This window comes from Harmonia axyridis, chromosome X (genome assembly GCF_914767665.1).
Source record: "Harmonia axyridis chromosome X, icHarAxyr1.1, whole genome shotgun sequence".
In the NCBI taxonomy this organism is placed as follows: domain Eukaryota; kingdom Metazoa; phylum Arthropoda; class Insecta; order Coleoptera; family Coccinellidae; genus Harmonia; species Harmonia axyridis.
Genome location: NC_059508.1, coordinates 19,248,728 through 19,276,312, shown reverse-complemented (window position 1 = coordinate 19,276,312; position 27,585 = coordinate 19,248,728). Strand labels below are relative to the sequence as shown.

Below are 27,585 nucleotides of genomic sequence, written 5' to 3'. Positions count from 1 at the left end.
GCTGCGATAACTCAAAATGCCCTTTTTTTGAGTTATCTGGTTGGCAACGATATGATATACGTTTTTCACTACAAATTGGAATAGGATCATTCGGGTGCAACTCTATATATTATTCTCTCCTTCTAGCTTTCTTATTTTTATTGTTCTCCACAAAAAGCGAAAATATTTCAAATTTTTCCGTTTCTGTATAATGCATATTCGATGAGTAGTTTTACTCAATTACATACGTATGTTGTATATCGTTTCCAACGAGATAACTCAAATAAGGGCAGCCTTCCACTTGAAAACTGATTACTTAGCTTGCCAGGTGGTTCTTAAAATTTGAAACTCTGTGGTACTCAGAATAAGAAAGATAGGCTAATCATATGTTATATATTTGAAATCAGTGGAAAAAGAGCTAGTCAAATATAGAAAAATATAAAGGGTGTTCCATTTGAAAAAATGAAGTTGCTATCAATATGTTGCCCACTCTGTATACATTTCGTCTTGTGAAATCATTTCGAAAAACACTGGTCGATTTCGTGAAACATTTTTTTGTACCTCTTCTAGTAACAAAGTTAAAGGGGGGGGGTCAAATTATGGTGAAAAACCCGGTACATTGCAAGTTTCAACTATATTCATAAAGGTTTTTGTATTTTCACTTTTCTGCAGTGTATCAATATTGAAGTCTCCTCGAATGACAATCCTTGCTCCATCCCTCTTATATGTTTCCAGGATTCTCATGAGCCTATCAAAAAATAGTTCCACATCCGCCAATGGCTGGGAATCAGGTCTGTAAATACAAACAATTGTGGTCTTGGTTGATTTCAGGTATAGTTGGGCATTCTATAAAATTGCCGATACTCAAGTTTTCGATATCACACCTTCTTTTATATACCATGCCATACGTGCAGTACAAAGCAGACCCCCCATGTGATTTTCTGCCCCTGCAGAAAGCTGATGCAAGTTTGTAACCACTGAAATTACATGACTGCAATTCCTCGGTTGTTCTCCAACCAAATTCGAAAAGTCCTGAAGGGGTTGCAATTGCAATTTGATATTTAACATTTTCTTCTAATTTAATTTGGTATAAGCCTGAAGCAAGATCTAAAGTTGAAAAATATATAGCATTGCCTACTTGATCTAAAATATTTTCAATATTTGGGAGTGGATAAGAATCACCGATTGAAATTTCATTTTAACTTTCGAAAATCACCAACAAGTCTCCCTTTTTGTTTTCCCGAAGCGTCCATATTTTGAGGTACTATCCAAATAGATGAATTCTATGGAGAATTCGAAGGTCTTAAAATATTTTGATCTAACATTTTCTGAATTTGAGCATTAGCTTCTTTTTTATGAATTTTAGGTAATCGATAAATTTTTGAAAAAATTTGAGTATTTGTTGTTGTCGGAATACTATGTTTCATAGTTGATGTACAATTTAGATTATCACTAAGTAAAAAGAATAAATCAAATTTTTTTTTTATAATGGACGATTTTTCTCCAGAATTTGAATGATCTTATCGAGGAGTTTCTTTCAATAATTCATGACGTTTAGTTGTCTCATATTTGAAGGAATTATAAGATTCAGAAGCAGTAAAATTTATTAATTTTTCTGGTTGAATTTTTTCTAATTTGAAAGAAGGTTCATCAATTGTTACAGGTTCAGAATTCAAATCTAGGATAGGTATTTTTGCTCTGGAATTTAGATTATAGACTAGAATATTAGGAATATGAACGTTTGGAGAAATTTCGGTTCTTTCAATAAGTCCATAATAAGAGAGTTTATTCAAGAAATAAATACATTAAACAAACTCTAAACTACTGTAGAGTTAATTTTTTACATTAACTGTGCACAGTGCTAACATAAATATTTTTCTTTAATTCTGCCACAAAATATATGTTTTTCTAATTATATACACTCCCATAAATCGTGTTCTCCATCGTAGATACGAGCCTGCATTTGTGAAAATCGAAAATCATGTAACGGTTTTTTTTTCTTTGTCAAGTACGGGTATGTGTCAAATCCATTTTGTATTCATGTCGAAATCGAATATTTTATAAAGTTTTTTGATAAATTATTTCATGTAATTTTGTTCTATCAAATTTCATAATCCATTTTTTCATTTCTAGTATGAAAGATCTTTTATTTTTTAGTTTAGATATTTCATCGGGTGATAAGGGGTACAGTCTTGGGGCTATGTAGTCGCAGCATCCTTGACCAAGCCTTTTCTTTGATCTTGGGCGTTCAAAATTTCTATCAGCTGCTCTGGTACGATATCGGTGATCCTTCTTTTTTATATGAATTTTTCCCTCAAAGATGTTCATAATGATCTTCAGCGCAAATATCTGCCTAATATCGGGTACTTTGGCTAGTTCATAGAGTTGTTTACTTGGGAATATTTTTGGCTTACCGTGTATTATCTTGAGAAAATACTTTTGTAGTACATCTAGTCTTTTCTTGTGACTGTCCAGTACCCCACCCCAACCAATCACGCCATATGACAACTGAGGCTGGACGAGAGCATTATATAGCATATTTAGGTGTTTAGTACTATTGATATTCATTCTTATATGTTTGAATTTGTACAATATACCACGTAGTTTCCTCGTTAAATAAATCATGTGCTGGTTCCACTTTAGGTGTTTGTCGATTTCAATGCCCAAATATTTCACGGAATCTGCTTTGGGTATAACTAACTCTTCGTTGATATGCAAGTTTTCTAGATCTTCAGCTCCAGATTTACCCGATGTAAATGGCAAGTACTTCGTCTTACTTTGATTTAAGGTGTGTTTATTTAGTTGTAACCATTTATATATCTTCACAAAATCTATCTTCACTCTTTCCTCCAGATGCGACCATGATTCTCCCTCGTATATAACCACAGTGTCATCAGCGAAACCTATAAACTGTCCCTCACCTCTCATCTCCAGTAGACTATTTATGTATATGAGAAAGAGAAGTGGTCCAAGAACCGTGCCCTGTAGAACTCCAAAAGTAATCGTCCTTTCTTCACTCAGTTTATTATTTACCATTACTATTTGTTTTCTGTTTGTGAGATAGCTTCTAACCAGGTCGTGCATTGATCCGCGGAATCCGTAGTTATACATTTTTTCTAAAAGTTTTTCATGGCTTACCGTGTCAAAAGCCTTCGCAAGATCAACAAATACAGCCAAAGTTGGGATATTTGTATCTATGTTTTCATATAACCTAGTTGTTAAAGTTTTTATTGCATCTTCTGTTGAAAGTCCCTGTCGAAAACCATATTGATTTCAATATTTTATTTTTTTCCAAAAAATGTATCATCCGGACTTTAAGCAATCTCTCAAGAATCTTCCCTATATTCGAAATTAAAGTAATCGGCCTATAATTCGTCATTTCTGATTTATCCCCATTTTTGTATATCGGTTTCACAATACCAGTTTTTAAGATTTCAGGAAAACAACCACTCTGGAAGCCAGTGTTTACCAGATAAGTTAGAGGCTCAGCTATTTCATCTTTTATTTCTTTCAGCGTTTCGACTTTAATTCCATCAAATCCGGTTGACAACTCTGATATAGCCCTAATGATCTCCAGTGGCTCTACAGGAGCTAGATAGAAAGAACTATCAATTTTAAAATCGGTTTCGAGGAAATCATCGGGAGTTTTTATTTTGCTAGAATATGTTTCACCTAGATTTGTGTAATACTCATTGAAAGCTTGTGCGATCTCAAAATCATCCTCAATTTTTTGTTTATCTTCTGTTTGTAGGTGATTTATTTTTGTTTCAGATTTATGTTCATTACATATATCCCTCACACAGTCCCACAACGCCCTCGACTCCGAACCCTCTCGAACACGTTTCTGAAAATAATTTAGTTTAGCTTCCCTAATTTTTTTTTGGACGTCATTTTTGCACCTTGTATATTCATGTTTCAAAATTGGATTATTTGGTTCTTTTTTCAATCTACAATACAGTTCATTCTTGTACTGAATAAATTTACAAATTGATGCTGTCATCCCCATTTTTCTCCTTCTTTGGTTTTTTTTTATGGTGACCGTGGTTGTGCACTCCTCCATATATTCAGTTAAAATATGAATGAAGCTATCCGCAATCCCATCTACCTCATCATGTTCATACACCCTTAGCCAAGATTCATTTTTCAGTTTTTTTTTTAGCATACAATAATTAATATATTTTTTTTCTATTTTGCGATTTTTGTTTTTATATTTAATTTTTAGATCTAGGCCCAAAATGACAGGATAATGATCTGTAACGAGATACTGTAGAATGTCAGCATCAGCATCGTCACCTCCGGGGTTAAAACCTCTCACAAAAAAATGATCGAGACAAGTTCCGCTGTCTGGACGAGTTGGAAGATTTATCATAGAGGCGAACCCATATGAAGATAAAATGTTCTTATATTCCTCTACTACATTGTCATGACTGAGTAAGTTTATATTCATATCGCCAGCAATAATATGTTTCATTTTTAAACTTATCTTTTGTAGGTATTTCCTTATCTCAATGTTGAACGACTCTAAAGCTGTCCCTGGCGACCGATATATGGCGGACAGTTTGAAGTTTTCTCCATTCGACGTTTTTATATCAATATCTAATAAGTTAGAGTAATCAATTTTGATTATTTGGCATTTATAATTAATGTTTTCTTTGATATATACTAATACACCGTCATTTTTGTTAAATTTTCCTTCATTATAAACAATATTATATCCTGGTATATTATATAGGTCTATATTCTCTACATGAAATGTTTCTGTTAAATTTATAACCTCATATTGTAGTTTAGTCATCTCCATTAGTATTTTCAACTCATCAAAATTTTTTTTTTTTAAAACGTACAATAACAACGTCTTTTCTCGACTGACAAGATCATCGAAAAGTTCTACTTTTCCTCCGCCGGGGGGAAAAATACTTTTCCCTCCGGCGGAGGGAAAAGTGGTTGCTAAGGAAATGATTAATTGGTTACTAAGGACAAGAATGAATAATTCTAATTCAAACGTCATTTTTATTGACCAAAGTTATATTGTACTGTACAATTGATTAATGTTGCATTATGAAAATTGAAACCATATAGTAATGGACGGTTAGAATTATGTTCAAAAGTTGATGGCTCAATGTGGTCAAATTTGTGGAAGAGAAAACCCATTCGTTGTATTGTTGTATAGGTACTCAACCGATAACATAATATTGATTTTCGAAATCGAATTATTCGAAATGACAACCTTTATTGAAATCTTTGTCAAGAAAATATATTCCAAAAAAATCTGAGGTTTTAGAATTTGAAGACATAGAAAAGTTTTTGAATTCCTCGATGTCAAGATATGTATTTATATCATCCTCAATATTATCACATCTTATCTTATCTGAATTTTGGCAGGACATGATCATAATTTTGGGACAAAATTGCAGATAATATTAATTATCAGATATTCTAGTGCATTCAGAAGAATCGAGTTGAGCAGTATAACAATAAATAATTATCTACCTCTCACCTGCTAAATAAAGGAGAAAATATAACATCCTTGAAATGACATGGAGGATGGAAGAGCTCTTCTGTTGCTGAAAGTTATGTAGAACTGCAGCACAGAAAAAACTGGATATTGCTAAAATTTTGGCTAGCTATATTCTTGCATCGACAAACGTAACCACTTCATACCTGGATTATCATTCAATGCAGACATATATTATGCATTCTAATGTAACAATCAAAGTTCTCAATAATTGTACTTTCAAAAATATGGACTGAGAGTTCATTCAATCTTCAAATTATTATAGAATGAATAGAATATATCAAAACAAATCTCATTTATTTTCATAAAATCACATATTAGCACAATTGCAGTAATTCTTCTTTAGTAATCAAAAATATAAGTGCATTCATATTGTTGATGAGAATTATAATTCTCTCAATCATTTATCCTGAACACTAATTATATATCTGCTAAAATTGTTAGGTTAGTTATGTTACAATATATTTCATCAATTCTTTACGATAACTTATCCGTAAAGAAAACATTGTAAACAATATTCTCCATCAAAAATATTTCTAGTTATTTCAATCCTTTTGGATATCCAATGCAGTTATTAAATATATAAAAATATAAATACTTATGTGTGGATTGTACATAATAGTATTTTCGAATCTTTTCACCCTGGAGAGTTCAACAGTTCTGCAAAATAAATGTAAATAGTAGAGCCATACGAGATGTAATAATTTTGCTTGATTCTACCTTCCATTTTATGATACATCTTCTTCTATACTATTAGATGAGTTCGAGATAACACAGGATCTACTTGTTATATTTCTATTTAGGAAAGTTCCAGGAATTTCGATATTACTAGATGTAGAGTAGATATTGTATTTTGTATTTGTTATTGTTCACGACTTGACTTCTGAGCAGAAATGAAAATAAACGATGAAGTGACAGATAAATCCGTGAAGGCTGACGGAGAGTCGGAAGTACCAACATAAAATGATGAAATGTAACCATGAGAGCTGTGCAAATCTGATATATTTTCGTACGATTTTGTTCAGAATTTGATTGTATGAATTACAAAACGTTTGAAAAAAAAATAGCATATTTCATTCGGAGTTGAAGTGACTTTTCATGGCTCGCTTAAATTCCCCGCCTCACTCCGTTCGGCGGGGAAACATAAGCTCGCCATGAAAAGTGACACTTCTCCTCCTTGTGAAATAATATACTATTGTATGCTCCGTATGTTCATTTGAAATAGCTTAAAATTCTTACTAATTATATTTTTATCAATTTTATGTACATTTTCAATTATTTTAGTGTTATAGTCTTCGTTTTGATAATCCCTGATAAACCTATCCATACTTTTTAAATAGTTTAGCTCTTTTTATGTCGTTACCTATATATACAATTTGAAACTCCGAACGCCACACGTATCCCGCTGGAAAATGGATGGAAAGAGGGACAAATTATTCTACGTACATTTTAATTTTCGGGCATCGGTCTGCTCCGAAGTTTCATCGCTTCGGTTGCACCTTCTTTCGCGGATTTTTCCTTCGATGTATAGATCTTCTTATGGGTGGTCAACTGCGGAGTAGTTTTTTTGATTGCTCTCTCGTGTATTGATGGAATTTTGCAGGATGGTCCGTTTGTCTCCCCCCCTGTGGAATCGCTGCTAACTCTTTCACAGGAACTCTGTTTTCGGTCTCTTAAAGGTGTATGGGGTGCACTACTGGATTTGACCTCCTCTCCAGTGTTTTCTAGGTCTTCTAATGTATATATGTTCTTCCCAATTACTACTTTATTACCCCTGATATATGCTTCTTGTCCTTCTTGTCTTGCGTTTTTGAGGAATTTATTCAATGTTTTTATTTCCTCCCGTTGCTGCAAAGTTAGGTCATTTGCTATGGATACACCGGTATTTTTCAACTTTTTCGTGTTTTTAAAAATGAGCTTCTTCTTTAAATGTGAAATCAGTTCAATTTTTATGGGACAATTTTTCGTTTTTCCTAGAGGATAAAGGTCACCTATATCAGATTCCACCAACCCAATTTCTAACAGTCGAGTGAGTTCCTCACAAACAAGTGCTGTAGTTACTTCTTCACTCCTCTTCTTCAATCCAAAGATAATTAAGTTGTTTTTATTCTGTTGGCGTTGTAACGAAGTGAAATTCGTTACTAGAATCACCCGGTATAATTTAGCCCAGGTTAAGAATTCAATAATTATTTTATTAGAATCACCTGGTATAATTTACCCAGGTTTAGAATTCAATAATTATTTCATCAGAATCACTCAGTATAATTTGCCCCAGGTTTAGAATTCCATCATTATTCTACCAGTCATCTGAGTAGGTGAAAATAAAATTTTAATTGAGAGCAGTGAAGGTATTTTTCGTCCAATTCAAAAATTTTCATTTGGAATAATTTCTGATTTATTTATTTCATGAAAATATAACGATGCAATTTAAAATATCAGCCTATGTATAAAAACTTTCGAGCGACAACGCGATAGACGTTATCTCTTCAATATGTTCTTTTTTACATGTTGTCGTTCGTTTTTCATAGGTACACCGCCGATTTCGAGACTCGAAATTTTCCCCTTCCAACCGAGATTACAAGTGAAATATTTCGGAAAAGGAGGATTATTCTTGCCGGTGTCTTCGAAGTATCAAGATATTTTCCGATTTACTCCTGTCGGCGTCTTCGAGCTATATATTTTCATAGTTATTGAGCGGATTTTCTTGAGTAACAATTTAGAGTTTAATTTTTAGTTTGCAATTTTTCTTTTGAACGTTGGACGTTTTAGTGCCGTATTTTATATTCGTGAATTTGACACTTAGCCCGTACACGAAAAGAATTTGAGTTCGTGTAGTGAAGTGGGAAATTCTTAGGATTGGTAAGAACCGTTTTATTCCTGTCTGTATTATCGGTGACTTTCCTGTGTTCCATCGATACTTTCCGAGTGTGATTTATTTGTAATTTATTTTATTTCTTAGATCTTTCTTTCTCAAGTGGAGTTTGTCTGTTCGGTTCCTTATTGCGAGCAACTCTTATTTGGAGCTACCAGGCAGAACTCCTTATCTTGGGGGGAGGGGTCGTTTATTTCCGATCTCCAGATCACTGCGGTCTTTAAGGTTAATTTCCCTGTCCGGTCCGACTCGAGTCGTTAATTGGTGGATGCGCCTAGGTATACCGTAAGTGAAATTTATTTCTTTGATCTTTCTTTCTCAAGTGGAGTTTGTCTGTTCGGTTCTTTATTGCTAGCAACTCTCATTTGGAACTACCAGGCAGAACTCCTTATCTTGCGGAGAGGGGTCGCTAATTTCCGATCTCTGGATCACCGTGGTCTTTTGGGCTAATTACCCTGTCCGGTCTGACTCGAGTCGTGAATTGGTGGATGCGCCGGAGTAAACCCTGAGCAAAATTTATTTCTTAGATCTTTCTTTCTCAAGTGGAGTTTGTCTGTCCGGTTCCTTATTGCGAGCAACTCTTATTTGGAACTACCAGGCAGAACTCCTTATCTTGAGGAGAGGGGTCGCTAATTTCCGATCTCCGGATCACCGCGGTGTTTAGGGCTAATTACCCTGTCCGGTCTGACTCGAGTCTTGAAGTGGTGGATGCGCCGAAGTATACCCTGAGCGAAATTTATTTCTTAGATCTTTCTTTCTCAAGTGGAGTTTGTCTGTCCGGTTCCTTATTGCGAGCAACTCTTATTTGGAACTACCAGGCAGAACTCCTTATTTCGAGGAGAGGGGTCGCTAATTTCCGATCTCCGGATCACAGCAGTGTTTTGGGCTAATTACCCTGTCCGGTCTGACTCGAGTCTAGAATTGGTGGATGCGCCAAAGTATACCCTGAGCGAAATTTATTTCTTAGATCTTTCTTTCTCAAGTGGAGTTTGCCTGTCCGGTTCCTTATTGCGAGCAACTCTTATTTGGAACTACCAGGCAGAACTCCTTATCTTGAGGAGAGGGGTCGCTAATTTCCGATCTCCGGATCACCGCGGTGTTTTGGGCTAATTACATTGTCCGGTCTGACTCGATTCGTGAATTGGTGGATGCGCCGAAGTATACCCTGAGTGAAATTTATTTCTTAGATCTTTCTTTCTCAAGTGGAGTTTGTCTGTCCGGTTCCTTATTGCGAGCAACTCTTATTTGGAACTACCAGGCATAACTCCTCATCTTGGGGAGAGGGGTCGCTTTATTCCGATCTCCGGATCACAGCAGCCTTTTCGGCTATTTACCCTGTCCGGTCTGACTCGAGTCTAGAATTGGTGGATGCGCCAGAGTATACCCCGAACGAAATTTATTTCTTAGATTTATTTTGGTGGATGCGCCGACAAATACCCTGATTGACATCTGCTTCTAAGACCCAACTTTCTCAGGTGGAATCTGTGTGTCGGGTCCCTTATTGCGAGCAACTCTTATTTGGGACCACCAGACAGAATTCCTTATCTTGTGGAGCGGGGTCGCTTATTTCCGATTCACGGATCACCGTGGTCATTTCGGTGAGTCACCCTGCCCAGTCCGACCTGAGATTTATTTTGGTGGATGCGCCGACAAATACCCTGATTGAAATCTGTTTCTAAGACCCAACTTTCTCAAGTGGAATTCGTGTGTCGGGTCCCTTATTGCGAGCAACTCTTATTTGGGACCACCAGACGGAATTCCTTATCTTGTGGAGAGAGGTCGCGTATTTCCGATTCACTGATCACCGTGGTCATTTCGGTGAGTCACCCTGCCCAGTCTGACTTAATATCAATTTTTGGTGGATGCGCCGATACAAGACCTGATTCGAAGATATTGTTCAGGCTTGCTGTTTCTAATAAAGAGGTATCGAACCGGACCGTACGGAACACAGGATAGGTAGTCACATCTGACTTATTAGACTGCATTTCACACGCCAATCTGCATGCTTTTCACGCTTGTCCGCACTAAACCGTTTTTATCATCGCTCAATTTGCTTGCTCACTGCTTACTCATTTCTGCTGCTTGATATACGCCACCTGCTCACCTCGCTTAGTTCTCGTTCCGTACCGTGTCGCATTGTAAATATTTGCTTTTGGTGTTTAGTAGCCTTTTGCATTATTGTATATATAGGATAGTATTGTATATAATTTGGTGTTGTACATAAGGGAACGGATATTGTTAAATATAGTGTGTTTCGTCAGGGTGTCTTTTATTTATTTCATAGACATTTACTGCCATTTAGCGAAATAAATCACCACTGGTCAATCGCTCTTACCTTAGATTGACTCGAACCCTTCTCCAACTGTTTAAAAGCTACCCAGGGTCGATAAAAGTGAGCGACGTAAGGAATTGCGACCTTATAAAACCTATCGCAATTGGCGCCCGAGGTAATATAGAAGGGAAATAGTAAACAATCAACAATCCGAAGAAAGTCGCAGAAAGTCGCCGTCACAAATTGGCGCCCGAGCAGGGACCTGATTTTTTTTTTGCTATAGGACTGACAGAAGAGCCCTTTAGAGTATTTTTTGTGTAGAATATTTTTCAGAGGATAATGGAGGTGAACAGATTGAGAGCGGAAGAGTTGAGATGGGAGCTGGAGGCTCGTGGCCGTAGAGCTGGCAGAACCGTACAGGAAAACCGAAAGGAACTAAGGAAGGTGTTGGCACAGGATGTACAGTTCTGTCCCATGGAAAGAGACACCGAGGAAGAACTGAACGATGCCAGTCGAATCCTGAGAAGCTTGGTGGAACATGTTCAAGCTTTTGACGAGGAGAACACCGCGAATGAGGAGCCTCGTATAAGGAGTAGACTCATACACCTACAGAACCGTCTCAGCCTGGTGAGACCGACTACGATGGAGGAGCAGGCCAAGGCCGACGAGCTGTCTGAGTTATGGAAACAAACAGACGAGATGCTGGGAGACGCCGTGGTCTTGGCCAGAGCTAAAGTTACCCGGAACGGGATGGGGGATGTTTCGGAAAACCCTGAGCTGGGTGAAGCATCTCAACCGGAAAGAGAAGTAAGTCTTATCTCCTTCGAGGATCCTCCCATGGAAGACCAACAAACCACCGGCACCTTCAAGGGAGACCAAACGCAGATTTTACAGCAGGAAGATAGCGAGGGAGGTTTCTCATTGAATTTCTTCCGGCGGTTACACAACAGGGCTTGTGAAGCTGTCCGTCGACGATTAAACTTCACTAGTCCCTGTAGAACAGATGAAACTTCTGGACCGCTCATGCGAGGGAATAGGCCGGTGGTGGCTGAGTCGACTCGGAGAATTTCGTTCCCATTTTTAGTACCCGAGGATTCGAGAGATACCGAGGAGGATGTAGCCCGCACGACGGCTACGGGAGGTCGAGCTGATCTAGGCAGATCAGATAGTTTGGAGCGAGGCAGAACAGGACAGGACAACAGGACTGGAATGGATAGATCATTTAATCAGCCAGCCGTACCTGTTTATAAGTGGAATATACAATTCGATGGATCAACCAGCGTTAACGCATTCCTGCAGGAGGTCGAACATCTAGCCGAAACTCGCAAGGTTACTCGACAGTACCTCTTCGAATCTATCTTCGAGTTACTACGGAAGGATGCCAGGGATTGGTATATTCCCAGGAGAGGTACATTCAGAGGTTGGGAAGACTTCAAGGAGCAACTGCGTGAAGCTTTCCTCCCCCTCGACTACGAGGAAACGCTTCTAGAGGAAATAAGGAAACGAACTCAGGGGGAGGACGAAAAGCTGTTGATGTTCGTCACAAGGATGCAAAACCTGTTTTTGAAGTTGACTACAAAGCGACCTCCTGAAGAAGAACAGGTGAATATGATCAGGAAGCGTCTGTTGCCGAATCTGCAGAAGGCACTGGCTTTTCAAGAGATCAACAATTATGCCCAGCTGTTGTTCAAAGGAAAGGTGTTTGAGTTGGTTCAGTGGCATGCGGACCAATACACTCCACCTCCAGCTTATAAAGGTCTAATCGATGATCCACACCTGGTATATGGAAGACCTCGCCGAAAACCTCCACAGACCTTGACCGTCGAGTTCCCACCGTCCAAGAGGCCGGAAGAAATGAAGCCACCGGAAAATGTACCAAAGTCGACGCCTAAGGCCCGGAATGAAACACCAAAGAGGGAGTCTACATCCGTTGGAGTCAAACCTGGAGGCCCACCACCCCGTGATGCGAAGGTCGTTCGGTTCGAAGACACCAGGCTCCGAGAACTTCAATGCTGGCGTTGTGGTAAGGTCGGACACTTGAGAAGGGAGTGTCAATCAACGCCGAGGCTGTTTTGTTCCCGATGTGGGAAGCAAGGCGTGATGTCCAGGGATTGCCGATGTTCGGAAAACTAGAGCGGAGCTGCCCCGCGGGGAAGAGACAGTTCCGTTCCATGGCATCCCCAATCAAGCAGTCAGCGTACACGCAGGATAACCGGCCAATAGTCGCTGTCCACATCGGAAAACAGTCCGTGGCAGCCCTGCTAGACACTGGTGCGTCTAAGTCCTTTTTGAGCAAAAAGGCAGCAGAGGCATGCAGGAGGATGAGAGTTTTTCCATCGGAGATCGCAGATATGGTGGCCACAGTGGCCGACGGAAGTTCAATCACCGTGAAAAAGATGTACGAGCCCATAATTCGGTTTGGGGAGGAGGAGATCAAATCTCGACTCCATTTGGTGCCCCATCTACCGATGGATCTGGTCCTAGGAATGGACCTGCTGGCTTCGCACGATTTCAAGATTTATTTCCGTACCTCGCAGTGCTTCCTCAAGGGCAAGTTGCTGAAGAGAGCCGTTTCGCCGATCTCCATGCCGTACAACTCGTCGATCAGTTCCTTGCACCGACAGGAAATACGAGTCGTTCAGAAGTTCCCGGAGAAGGAACTTGAAGGTTCCGAAGGAACGAGAATGGCCCAACTAAAGGTTAAACCGAAAAAGCCTAGATACCGTCCGAGTAAGCCCAAGATGCAGAAAATCGAGGAACAGGTCTATGTGGTTAAGAACACGAACCGATGCCCGTGGTATACCAAGAAATACCAGGAGGTCTCGAAGAATCCTGCGGAATTTCCAGATTACCGGATACAGGAGGGAAGGTTATATAGATATTTTTGGAGCGCCGACGACTTCACGGAAACGGAGATGGGAACACCGTGGAAACTGTGCATCCCGACCGAGGATCGGCAGTCGATACTGCGGGAGAACCATGATGAGCCGGTGGCTGGTCACTTGGGAGTCGCAAAGACCATATCTCGAGTGGCCCAAAGCTACTATTGGCCTGGGATGTTCCGTGAAGCAGCCCAATACGTTCGAAGGTGCAAGCAATGCCAGAGGTACAAGGTTTGCCAACAGAAACCCCCAGGGAAAATGCAACCGTACCACATCACCGAACCATGGCATACTGTCTGCACGGATCTAATAGGCCCATTACCTCGTTCCAAAAGGGGTAATACTTTCCTCGTGATGTTCCAGGACCGATTCTCGAAGTGGATCGAATGCAAACCACTCCGGGCAGCCACGGGTAAAGGTGTGTTCCAGGCGTTTTACGATCTAGTGTTGCTGAAATTTGGATGTCCAAAGACCGTAATTAGCGACAATGGTTCTCAATACGACGGACGTCTATTTAGGGAAAACCTGAAGAGTTTGGGTATGCAACATAGATTTGCTCCGGTCTATTCGCCGCAGTGCATTCCCGCGGAAAGAGCTAACCAGACCATCAAAACCATGATAGCACAATTCTGCGAGCAGGATCATCGCTCCTGGGATGAGCGAGTGGGAGAACTGACTTTCGCGTTGAATTCTGCCAAACATGAGTCCACCGGATTCACACCGGCGTTCCTGAGTTTCGGTCGGGAGGTACACTCCCCAGAAACGAACCGTCGGACATCAGGAGCCAAAGGTGACGCAGAGAAATCAACGGAGGAACCACAGGTCCAAGGGGTAGACCAATACGCAAATCGCATCAAGCGACTCCAAGAGAACCGGGAGTTTGTTAATCTCCAGTTGGCTCGTGCATTCAACCAACAGAGTCGGTATTATAATCTCCGAAGGAGAGCGTGGTCGTGCCGGGTAGGTGACAAAGTTTTGCGCCGGGAACATCCGTTGTCTTCGGCGGCAGAGGGCTTTGCATCTAAATTAGCGCCCAAATATTCTGGTCTGTATACCGTTACCAAGGTCATATCTCCAGTGGTTTACGACTTGAAAAGCGGCTTGGGTAAATGCCTCCGTCATATCCACGTGAAAGATTTGAAACCGTTCCACGAGGATGAGCTAGGTGAAGAGCATGCCAATAAGATGTAACCGTGTTAGCCCCTCGTTTTCTGAGAAGCCCCGATCTTTGGCGGTCACATCATCCGCCTCTTCTGTAGATGTGACCACAATGCGAATTTGGACTCCCAGAGTGTGAGGCCGTCCATCAAGATGTCCTTATGTTGGAGTCCGAAGTGGGTAGTCGTTGGTCGTGGAGGGATCCATACGAATGGTCGCTAATCCTTTTATGTTTCAGAATAGACATGTCTAGAAAGTAGTAGGACCTATTCAATGTCAGGTTTGTGGATTCCATGTTAGTGCGCCTAGACGAGCTGGTGGTAGAAGCATTCGACTACTGGCCAAGACTGCGAGGGGGTAATGTCCAGGGAATACTTGTGCCCGAAAGAGTTCCCCCAAGATAGTCGAGTCCAAACGAGGCGGCAAGAGGAGCCATCGCGGGCTGAAGAAACCCGCAATCAGCAAGCGAGATCAGACCAGCCCAACCCCGAGTCCATTGAAATCCAATGCGAGCTGCTGCGACTCGCGACGAACCTCCATCACTGGTCATTGAAGATTCATCTAGGGGTTATATTGGCCGTCTGCCAATAGATAGTTGAACAGCGGGGTAGCAGGTGGTGACAAAAAAAAAACTTTCGTTTTTTTTGGGGAAGTGAAATTCGTTACTAGAATCACCCGGTATAATTTAGCCCAGGTTAAGAATTCAATAATTATTTTATTAGAATCACCTGGTATAATTTACCCAGGTTTAGAATTCAATAATTATTTCATCAGAATCACTCAGTATAATTTGCCCCAGGTTTAGAATTCCATCATTATTCTACCAGTCATCTGAGTAGGTGAAAATAAAATTTTAATTGAGAGCAGTGAAGGTATTTTTCGTCCAATTCAAAAATTTTCATTTGGAATAATTTCTGATTTATTTATTTCATGAAAATATAACGATGCAATTTAAAATATCAGCCTATGTATAAAAACTTTCGAGCGACAACGCGATAGACGTTATCTCTTCAATATGTTCTTTTTTACATGTTGTCGTTCGTTTTTCATAGGTACACCGCCGATTTCGAGACTCGAAATTTTCCCCTTCCAACCGAGATTACAAGTGAAATATTTCGGAAAAGGAGGATTATTCTTGCCGGTGTCTTCGAAGTATCAAGATATTTTCCGATTTACTCCTGTCGGCGTCTTCGAGCTATATATTTTCATAGTTATTGAGCGGATTTTCTTGAGTAACAATTTAGAGTTTAATTTTTAGTTTGCAATTTTTCTTTTGAACGTTGGACGTTTTAGTGCCGTATTTTATATTCGTAAATTTGACACTTAGCCCGTACACGAAAAGAATTTGAATTCGTGTAGTGAAGTGGGAAATTCTTAGGATTGGTAAGAACCGTTTTATTCCTGTCTGTATTATCGGTGACTTTCCTGTGTTCCATCGATACTTTCCGAGTGTGATTTATTTGTAATTTATTTTATTTCTTAGATCTTTCTTTCTCAAGTGGAGTTTGTCTGTTCGGTTCCTTATTGCGAGCAACTCTTATTTGGAGCTACCAGGCAGAACTCCTTATCTTGGGGAGAGGGGTCGTTTATTTCCGATCTCCGGATCACTGCGGTCTTTAAGGTTAATTTCCCTGTCCGGTCCGACTCGAGTCGTTAATTGGTGGATGCGCCTAGGTATACCGTAAGTGAAATTTATTTCTTTGATCTTTCTTTCTCAAGTGGAGTTTGTCTGTTCGGTTCCTTATTGCTAGCAACTCTTATTTGGAACTACCAGGCAGAACTCCTTATCTTGCGGAGAGGGGTCGCTAATTTCCGATCTCTGGATCACCGTGGTCTTTTGGGCTAATTACCCTGTCCGGTCTGACTCGAGTCTTGAGGTGGTGGATGCGCCGAAGTATACCCTGAGCGAAATTTATTTCTTAGATCTTTCTTTCTCAAGTGGAGTTTGCCTGTCCGGTTCCTTATTGCGAGCAACTCTTATTTGGAACTACCAGGCAGAACTCCTTATCTTGAGGAGAGGGGTCGCTAATTTCCGATCTCCGGATCACCGCGGTGTTTTGGGCTAATTACATTGTCCGGTCTGACTCGATTCGTGAATTGGTGGATGCGCCGAAGTATACCCTGAGTGAAATTTATTTCTTAGATCTTTCTTTCTCAAGTGGAGTTTGTCTGTCCGGTTCCTTATTGCGAGCAACTCTTATTTGGAACTACCAGGCATAACTCCTTATCTTGGGGAGAGGGGTCGCTTTATTCCGATCTCCGGATCACAGCAGCCTTTTCGGCTATTTACCCTGTCCGGTCTGACTCGAGTCTAGAATTGGTGGATGCGCCAGAGTATACCCCGAACGAAATTTATTTCTTAGATTTATTTTGGTGGATGCGCCGACAAATACCCTGATTGACATCTGCTTCTAAGACCCAACTTTCTCAGGTGGAATCTGTGTGTCGGGTCCCTCATTGCGAGCAACTCTTATTTGGGACCACTAGACAGAATTCCTTATCTTGTGGAGCGGGGTCGCTTATTTCCGATTCACGGATCACCGTGGTCATTTCGGTGAGTCACCCTGCCCAGTCCGACCTGAGATTTATTTTGGTGGATGCGCCGACAAATACCCTGATTGAAATCTGTTTCTAAGACCCAACTTTCTCAAGTGGAATTCGTGTGTCGGGTCCCTTATTGCGAGCAACTCTTATTTGGGACCACCAGACGGAATTCCTTATCTTGTGGAGAGAGGTCGCGTATTTCCGATTCACTGATCACCGTGGTCATTTCGGTGAGTCACCCTGCCCAGTCTGACTTAATATCAATTTTTGGTGGATGCGCCGATACAAGACCTGATTCGAAGATATTGTTCAGGCTTGCTGTTTCTAATAAAGAGGTATTGAACCGGACCGTACGGAACACAGGATAGGTAGTCACATCTGACTTATTAGACTGCATTTCACACGCCAATCTGCATGCTTTTCACGCTTGTCCGCACTAAACCGTTTTTATCATCGCTCAATTTGCTTGCTCACTGCTTACTCATTTCTGCTGCTTGATATACGCCACCTGCTCACCTCGCTTAGTTCTCGTTCCGTACCGTGTCGCATTGTAAATATTTGCTTTTGGTGTTTGATGCTTTTCTCATTTTTCAACTGCATTTTATTCATTTAGCTTTTAGAGTTTCCTGAAGAATATCCGAAAGGAGGACATGTATTTACATAATATTGGATATAAAAGATACTGTCAGATTCAGGAATGTTTTTCCATCGAAATATCCCGGTTCATTAAGAAAAATAATTACACATCCATCAAAGCTGTCCTAAACCTCTAGTCTTACGTACACCGCTTGAAAATTGGAAATATCGATCTCCTATTCAAATACCAGAATTTCCTCATTTATTTATTGTAATGACGTGAATCTTTCAAAACCTGATGTTGTACGGACGTAAAACTCCACTGAGAAACGGATGAGTGTGGGTGATGAACGAATTAGCCAAAATCGAACTGTATCTGCAGCTGAAATCACAGTCGAATGAACAATAAATGGAATTTACATTGAATCAATTGCAGACATGAATACGTAATTCATGGAACTGGTCTGTTAAATATCGATTGTCGTTAATGAAACTTTCAGTGTTATGAAATACAACTCGCTCTGCTCGCCGAATGGGCTCCGCCTCTTGGACCCCGCCACTATGCCGGTAGATCCTTCACTGGGTATCCAGCTAAAAAATAAAAGCTTTTTTTTTCCGAAACCTTGTATCGTTAGCTGATTTCAGACGATTCACTCGGTATACTATGCTGATTCTAGGGTGGAATTCTATATGATTTTTTTCCTAGAATATACCGTTTCGCCCTTGGTCACATGAAAATATTTGATGCAGATAACTTTCCATGACGACAAATCAAGGGCGGTCCTAGCCTTAAATTTTGAGGGGGTTCGCCATTATGGGCTTCGAGTTTTTCTATGGGACCAAATCCCAGATTACACCGATATCAAGCCTAACCCCTCAAAAATATTTATATTTAGATATTCATATGAATATTTATATAAGGCGTACAACTTTGCTTCCGCCGTTTTGCAATAGATGGCTGTAACGGTAAGTGGTAATAGAAATAAATATATCGTAGATGTCATACAATAGGTTTGGGTATTTGTGAACATAACGCCATCGACATGTTAGTCGATTTGTGTCTGCATCATAAAGTTATTCACGATTAACCATGTCAGCTTACGAGCCAAATTCTCGTCATTTGCGGGAGGTTTTAATTTTCTAATAAAATATGAAGAAATCTGCGGCTGAGGTACATCGAATGCTTTCAAATACCTATAGTGAGACCGATATTGGTGGAAGAACGTAACAAGAGTGGTTTCAACGCTTCAAGAATGGTGATTTTGATGTCGAAGACCAGCATCGCGGTGGAAGAAAGAAGGTTTTTGAAGATGCAGAATTGGAGGCAATAATTGATCAAGACTCATGTCGAACGCAACAATAATTGGCAGGATCAATAGGAGTGACACTAAAAGCCATTTCAAAACGCCTGAAAGTCATAGGAATGATTCAGAAACAAGGAAATTGGGTGCGGTACGAGTTGAAGCCGCGAGGTGTTTGAACGGCGTTTATTTTCTTGTGAACAGCTGCTTGCAAGGCAAAGACGGAAAGGTTTCTGCATGGGATTGGGACTGGAGACGAAAAATGGGTTCATTACGATAATCCCAACTGCATAAAATCATGAGGATATCCCGACCATGCTTCCAGATCGACGGCCAAACCGAATATTCACGGTTCTAAGGTCATGCTCAGTATTTGGTGGGACCAGCTCGGCGTAGTGTATTATGACTGAAAGAATCGTTATCGAACGCAATTAATGCGTTTGTTCCGAGCATTGAAAGACAAACCGCCGCAAGACAACGACAGAGAAGATGAATTGATTTTACTGCATGACAATGCTCGACCCCATGTTGCGAAAGTAGTCAAGATATACTTGGAAACGTTGAAATGGGATTTCCTACCCCACCCGACGTATTCTCCAGACGTTGCTCCCACGGACTATCACTTGTTTCGATCAATAGCACACGGCCTGGCTGACCAACACTTCCGATCTTATGAAGAAGTAAAAACTTGGATCGATTCGTGGATCGCTTCAAGATGATCAGTTTTTTCAATTCGTACGCTGTCCGAAAGATGGGAGAAAGTAGTGACCAGCGATGTGCAATAGTTTGAATTTTAAATGTTTAACCAGTTTTTTACAATAAAGCCTCGAATTTCGCAAAAAAAGTTGTACCCTTATGTTTTTGTTGTATTATAATATCATTATTTACTTATCAGGGTTCAAACCATTCTGGTAGAAATTGAAAAAATAATTCAATAGTAAATCGATTGTTCAATATGAAAAATAAGAAGACAATTGGCAACTGCAACACAAAATCTAATTTGGTCTTTAAAACTTTGAACCCTTTGAAAACCTTGTAATCACAGCGTCCTCGTCAACATCAATGTCCCTATGAATGTTCAGGAGGACAAAATACTCCATAAAAATAGAAGCAAACTACTAAATATGTCGTTTTCCACTGAATCTTGTCATCTGAATCTTATTATTTCTCACACCAAAATATCTCAGCGATATACAGGGTGAGTCTTTGACTTGTACATATTCTAACCGAAGATTCCTGAGGTCAAAAGAAACACTTTTTTCCTTTACCGTTTTTTCCGATTCGGCCCGGTTAGAAAGATACAGGCTGTTGAAAATCGATAAAAAAATGTGATTTTCGGCTACATCTCGTAACTGGTTCTATTGAAGGAAATGATTTTTGGAATATAGCTCTTCCTTGACATGATACATATTTTCCGAACACAAGATTCCATACACATATTTCAGTTTCTTCATTAGGAAATAACATACCATAAAAATACCAGAAATTCGAAGAACCCAACTTTTAAAAGTAATTTGAACGTTTATTCAAGAATATTTGGCTAATTTGAAAAATAGAAGTATTCTTCATATTTCCTCCTACAAAGCGCCGTTTTCGAGTAACTTGATTTAAAAAAAAAATTATCTGTGAAATTCAAGAAATTGGGTAATTTGGCACTCTGTTCTGTTGTGAAAAAAAAATACAGACATGAATATTTACTATGATGTCATGTCTCAGATTTTAGAATTGAAGTACTAGCCAACTCAGTTTGAAAATGAAGTTATTTGAATAAGCTCACCTCAATTCCTTTATTTGATTACAAATTACTGAGCTTTGACACAGCTCTGATAATAAGAAGATACTTCATTAAAATCAACATTCTATTTTGAAAAGTCCAGATCACCCATAAAGCCCATGTTTAAAAAAGTTTTCACAAAATAGTCCCATTATAATGACAACAATCAATATCCCACTAAAGAGAGCAGCTATCGAACATTACTGTATTCTTCTTCAGTTCATTCAAACTAACATCGAAACATACCACTAGGTACATACTAGACAAATATTCATGTGATTGAGATTGAATACTTTTATTCTTTTGCTATTCCATAAATTCATCCTAGAGCATATGATTGACATACTTCCAAGAGTGCCATAATTGTTTTAATGTGAAAACAAATTAGGTGAGTTGAAAGAAACAGGATATTCAATTATGGATATTTATATTGAATACTTCTCATTTATTGTCAATGGCAAAATCAAGATGAATGAAGTAGTAGAGTTGGCTGTAATGTAGGTACATATTATAGAACAAAGATTACAAGTGGAGTCTAACATTTTCCATTGATTACATAGATAGATAGATAGATAGATAATTTATTGATGCTCTTTTACAAAAATTCATTGTATTGCACACGTCACAGGATTCGATAAAAAGTACAACTTCGAAATGATATAAATCATTTCTCATCATTGTCAGAATATAAAAATAATAGAGATAACTTAATATAGTTATACAATTCTTAAATGATACAAAGTATCATTGTCAAAATATAAAGGCATTATTCAATAAAGTAATAACTTCGAAATTGTATAGAGCATTTCTCATCAATGTCAGAATATAAAAATAGTTGGAATAACTCAATAAAGTTATACAATTCTTAAATGATACAGAGTATCATTGTCAAAATATAAAATATAAATGCATTACTCAATAAAGTAATACGACTATGAATGATATAGAATACCATTCCTCATTACAAACATTACAACACAAAGAATAAATTAATTTAAAAGAGATTAAAATTGGAATAACTCAATAAAGTTATACAATTCTTAAATGATACATAGTATCATTGTCAAAATATAAAAGCATTACCCAATAAAGTAATACGACTATGAATGATATAAAATACCATTCCTCCTTACAAACATTACAACACAACGAATAAATTAATTTAAAAGAGATTAAAATTCAAACTACTGGACAGGAACTCTTGGACACTCCAGAACGCATGCTGCCGCAAAAATTCACCAACAGTTTGCTTATACTTTTGGAGACTGAGCCTTTTCACCTCTTCAGGTATCTTATTAAAAAGTTTATGTGAAATGAAATTAGGTCCATTCTTGGATTTTTCTAATCGCATATACTTAGATTTAATGTTGTTTCTATATCGTGTGTAATAATCATGGGTATCACCAAACTTCGGAAGATCCCTGTTATTATTATATGCATAAACAAGACATTCATAAATATAGATAGAGGGAAATGTCAGGATTTTAAGTTTTTTGAAGGCGTCTACGCAATCATCCCTGTAGTTCTTTGTAATCTGAAAATACCCTCCCTACTAGAACAGTTACCCCAGATCAGTACACAGTATCTCGGATGTGACTCGACCAGACTATGATAAGCAACCTTGATAACATCCTTTGACACAATGTTGGCCAAGTTACGAAGCAGGAAGGTATTTTTTATTATTTTGGATGCTATTTCATTGGCATGGGAGATCCAGGTGAGACTTGGATCTAGGTAAACTCCCAGAAACCTGACGGATTCACTGGTAGTATGATTTGAAATCCCTCTCAAATTGAACAACATACTTTCTGTCTTTTCTGCATTGCAAACTAGCATATTTGATACGAACCATTCCTTGGCTCTCAGCTCTGCCACTCTCGCAAGCTGTTCAACCCCATGCAGTTGTCGATGCCCCACTGTAATTCCAGAGTCATCAGCCCACAGTAGGTGTTCATACATAGCCATGAAGTAGGAGAAATCATTCATAAAAATTATGAATAATAGGGGTCCTAATATGGAACCTTGTGGTACCCCAAGACTTAACAGACCCTCTGCAGACCATGTACCATTGCAAAAGACCTTCTGCTTCCTGTCTGTGAAATATGATATAATTAGTCTAAGACTAATCTCATCGAACCCATACTTTGCCAGCTTGTCTAGAAGAGCCTGCGGGGAAACACAGTCGAAAGCTCGACTCAGATCTAAAAATATTGATAGTGAAAGCAAGCCCTTCTCAAAACAGTCAAGCGTATATTCAACAAAACGTAATATAGCATCACATGTTCTCGATTTCTTTCTAAATCCGAATTGATTTTTGTATAAGAGATTTTCACTCTCAAAATGGTTCATTACCTGATTATGGATTATTTTCTCAAAGACTTTTGAGAAAATTGGGAGTAGCGAAATCGGTCGATAGTTTTTTTTGTCATTCTTATCACCTTTTTTGTGTATAGGGATTACTTTTGCCACCTTCAAACAATCTGGAAAAACTCCCTCCTCAATGCAACGGTTCACCATTCTAGTGAGGGGCCTCACTAAATGATTTATATTCCTTTTCAGGAGTGATATTGATAAACCGTAGTAGTCCCTCGATTTACTACCCTTTAGGGAACATATTGCATCTCTTACATTATTGAAAGACACTTCCTGAAATCGAAAACCATTTTTATATTGATAGTTTGTATCTGTAAAATTCTTAGGTTCAGTAATTCCCGTTTTTGGCAAATTATCTACAAGTTCATGGGGTAAGGAAATAAAATAAGAATTAAAATCCTGGGAGCTTATAGGGATAGATGGAATTGCCTCAGGATGTCTCTTCCTGTTTATTATTTTCCACATGTTTTTGCCAGGATTATTTGATTTCAATATGAAATTATCATTTGCTGACATTCGAGCCATGCGCAAAGCTTTTCTGTACTCACTACGTACTTTATTCCGCACCATCTTTATGTCATCAGTTCTAAAGTGATTATACATGTCATTGTAAAGTCTCACTTTCTCCCTCATCGCTACCATGTTACCAGAGAACCATTTTACCCCGGAGTCGCTTGTTCTGGTTTTAATATCAACCTCTGGAAAAGATTCGAGGAAAATTTCTATGAACCGATTGTGAAAAGCGTCAAAACAATCATTGGGTGACAATGAATCATCATATATAAAAGACCAATCTTGTTCGCTCAATATATTGTGCATCATACAAAAGCCTACCTGAGTTAAGGGTCTGTATCTGTTTTTGGTAATATAGTTAGTCAGTGCTAAGGGTCTTGGGATATTAATGCACTGTGCCTTGTGATCAGAAAACTCTACTGTCAAAATTTTGGGAAAAAAACTGCTCGATCCCGAATACCTTACAAAAATGTTATCAATGCAGTTATTGTTCCTCGTTGGCTCATATATTGTTTGCTTCAAACCGTACGATTGAAAGACCTCCAACAGTACTTCTGCGTTCCTGTCCAGTGCATTATTGCTATTTATATTAAAACACACATTAAAATCACCTGCAATAGCAAGATCATCATTAATATTTACAAAATTCAAAACATTTTCAATTATATTCATAAAATTATTGAAATTACCTACAGGTGAACGATAAACTGATATCAGGGTTAACCCCTGTTTCTTTATAGCAGCTACTTCACAATCAACTTCTACTGATAACTCCACTATTTTTCCTAGGACTTCGTATTCATGGTTTCTACTTAAAATCATCGTACCTCCACGTTTATTTCTTGTTCTTGAGAAATTGGAAGCTACGTGCCAACCACTTGAGCAGTATGTGTCTGCAACCCCCAATGGCAGCCAGTGCTCTGTCACACAGATCGCATCACACATATTATTTTCCATGAGAAACAGGTCCCATTCATTTACCTTATGGGGACTCAGTCCCTGAATATTCAAATGTAACACTTGGAAGGTGTGTGTATCATCTTTAGTTTTATTGTTGGTCATGTTTGTTCCTTTCGTGTGGTTTTCCTGTGGAAAAACATCGACACATAAGCATCACTCGGCCAGATATCACATGATTTGGCTTTTTCTAGATTTTCTGCATTAATGGAGACTTTATAGGAATGATAGTATTCAGGATGTTTAGATTGCAACTGGGTACATACAGCCTCCTCAAAATTCTGCTTCACCATGCTTATGAAATCCAATGATGTTGTTTGAGTATTGATCCTTGAAACAAAAAGAGATACTTTTTTAGGAATAGCCTTTATATTGCTATCTGTTGCCTTTCCCATAATGGACCATTTATTATTTTTATTCTTTGATGTCTTCGAATTGACAACAGGTTTGTTTGTTTGTATTTGTTGATTCACGACATTCTTTGACATCTGTCTAAGTTTGACGGCAGTATTTCCTTGTTTATTTGTTGACGTTGATTCATTTGAACTACCAAACTTCATATTTTTAATTTTTATTCTATCTTCAGATAAAGAGACGGAAATTTCGCTGCTATCCTTGTTCATTTCTTGATTCACCTGTTTGGCTGAATGCACAGATTCATCTGAATTTTTTACATTTCCACACACAAGAGACGGTAACAATGACTTCTGCACAGATTTATGAGAGTCGGTAGGAGATCTCGTAGATGGCACCATACTAGGTGAATTTTCACCAGAAAAATTTCCTTGATTATCTCCGATTTTTTCTAAGACATAATTATAATTCTTCAGTATTTTTATCTTATCCTGTAGTTCCTCAATCAGTTTGTCCTTACTTTCAATAATTATGTTCAGATATTGATATTCCATATTATTTTTGATTTCGTCATTTTGCAATGGGGTTTTACGAATATTGTTCAGCCCAACTGTTTCATCTACTTCAGTTAAACTTTCAATCTGGGAGACGGAATTCTCAAAACACACTTCGTTAAGATTAATAAGACGAGACCGCAAACTTTGGATTTCCAATTCTGCTTGACACAGTTTTGAGGTTATGTCATCACAGCAAACCAAACTTCCATCCTGGTCTACAAAAATTCCACAAATTTTCAGTACACAACTGAAATGATATGTACTATTACAATTGTTTCATGTTATGAAGGTTTTCACTTCTTTCACACACTTCTTACAGAAAGTTTCTGCACTATTATTAATACGTGGTGCCATGTTGAGCGACGAATGACGAATGATCCATAACAGATCCATACAGATCCATAACATTTCATTCCAATATTTTCATACTGATGGCTTCAAAAATATTGATGCAGTTCAATATTTTCATGAAATAGTTGGAACAAATCAAATGATTCATTCCATAAAGAAATTGCTTTCTATCAGAATGCACAGTGATTTACTCACATTTGTCCACACAATTATTTTGCAAATTGTTTTTAAATTCCTCGAAAATATGTATGGAACTTCAATATTCTGTTGGGATTCTTCAAATCTTCGATGATTTTCATTTCATGCTGACATAATATTATCAAATATCATAATAACAACAACAGTGTAAACTGTAAATGAATATTTTAGGTTAGAACATAGATTATTAAAACAGCTGTGTTTAAATGTGCAACACTCGAAATTTTAAGTTCAAACTTAAAACCACAGATTACTAGTCTGTGTTAGAACTTTCACAGATGAATATTATTTATTTGAGAATGTGAGGTTAAACGGCAATTTTGTACGAAATGAAATAAACAACGATATATTATTATAACTGCGATATAATAAATGAATGGATATGAATTATGAATATCAGAACTAAGCTAATTTGGGTGGTAGCGAGCTCAATTCGTTATGATTATCAAAAATGAAATAGAAAATCAAGAGATGCCTGGGAAATTGCAGAATTTCTTGAAGTGTATTGGACTATAACTGGGTGTTTAAGAAAAAGCTTAATAGTGATGGTTCCCTACGTTATAGAGCAAGCTTGTAGCTCTGGGTTTTACTCAGAAGTAAATTGAACAGGGCAATTTATGTCCTATATAGTAAATAAAATTCTGACAGATATTAGTTGCAAAAGATCAACAATTGAGCATTGTATTTACATAAAATCAAAAAATAACTTGCTAACTGTTGTTGCATTGTACGTGGATGACTTTTTTGTTTTAACTAATGTTAATTCTGAATGAATATAATATCTGATAGAAAATTCAAGTGATAATTTTATCATAAAGAATTTAGGGAAAGCTAAAAAATGTTTAGGGATGAATATCACTAGAAATTATGAAAAAGGTAGTAGGTATAGTCATTGTTTATATTCTTCAAATATGTATTGCAATATTTGAACATGTCTGATTGTAAACATATGAAAACTCCTTTGAAAACTAAATTGAAATTTGATTCAACAAAAGAGAGTTGTAATGAAGAACCATATAAGAAATTAATAGGTTCATTAAGAAGCAATATTAAATAGTCCTGATATAGCATACTCTGTTAATCTCTTGAGTCAATTTAATAATTATCTCATTATTGAACATTGGAAAAGTGCAAAACTCATTTCAAGATGCAAGTAAAAAAAGATCATTGTTCAATTTCCACTTCAGTCAGAAGGACCTGTGTTTGAAATGTCTGCCTCGGTACTTAAATTGTATCAGCCAATACTATTGACCCATGTTAGTGGGTTCGATAACTACACTGATTTGATTTTTTTCAAATGTTAACTTTGGATTTGAATCAATTAATAATTCAATTTTTACTAAAATCAAAAGCAATGAATAAATCAGTAGGATAGCATTTTCGAACTGGCCATAGAGCACCTATTCCTA

The 27,585-nt window shown here is 38.2% G+C and overlaps 1 protein-coding gene and 1 long non-coding RNA gene across 2 annotated transcripts; one reads left to right on the top strand and one right to left on the bottom strand.

The window, feature by feature from the left end:
* Nucleotides 1-4,138: 4,138 nt before the first annotated feature.
* Nucleotides 4,139-4,725, top strand: LOC123685932. Its single transcript, XR_006748386.1, has 2 exons — nucleotides 4,139-4,410; nucleotides 4,472-4,725. It is a non-coding gene; the product is annotated as an uncharacterized LOC123685932 (long non-coding RNA).
* Nucleotides 4,726-24,449: 19,724 nt separating this feature from the next.
* On the bottom strand, nucleotides 24,450-25,641 carry LOC123685931. Its single transcript, XM_045625822.1, has 2 exons — nucleotides 24,741-25,641; nucleotides 24,450-24,679 (listed from the first exon to the last, which is right to left on the bottom strand). Exon 1 carries the CDS (start codon nucleotides 25,622-25,624, stop codon nucleotides 24,818-24,820), a length of 807 nt encoding a protein of 268 aa, XP_045481778.1. The 5' UTR covers nucleotides 25,625-25,641; the 3' UTR covers nucleotides 24,450-24,679; nucleotides 24,741-24,817.
* Between the last annotated feature and the right edge of the window lie 1,944 nt (nucleotides 25,642-27,585).

Bases quoted from the DNA above. Each gene is read 5' to 3' on its own strand.
- LOC123685931 (XM_045625822.1), bottom strand. From the start codon at position 25,624: ATGGAATATCAATATCTGAACATAATTATTGAAAGTAAGGACAAACTG.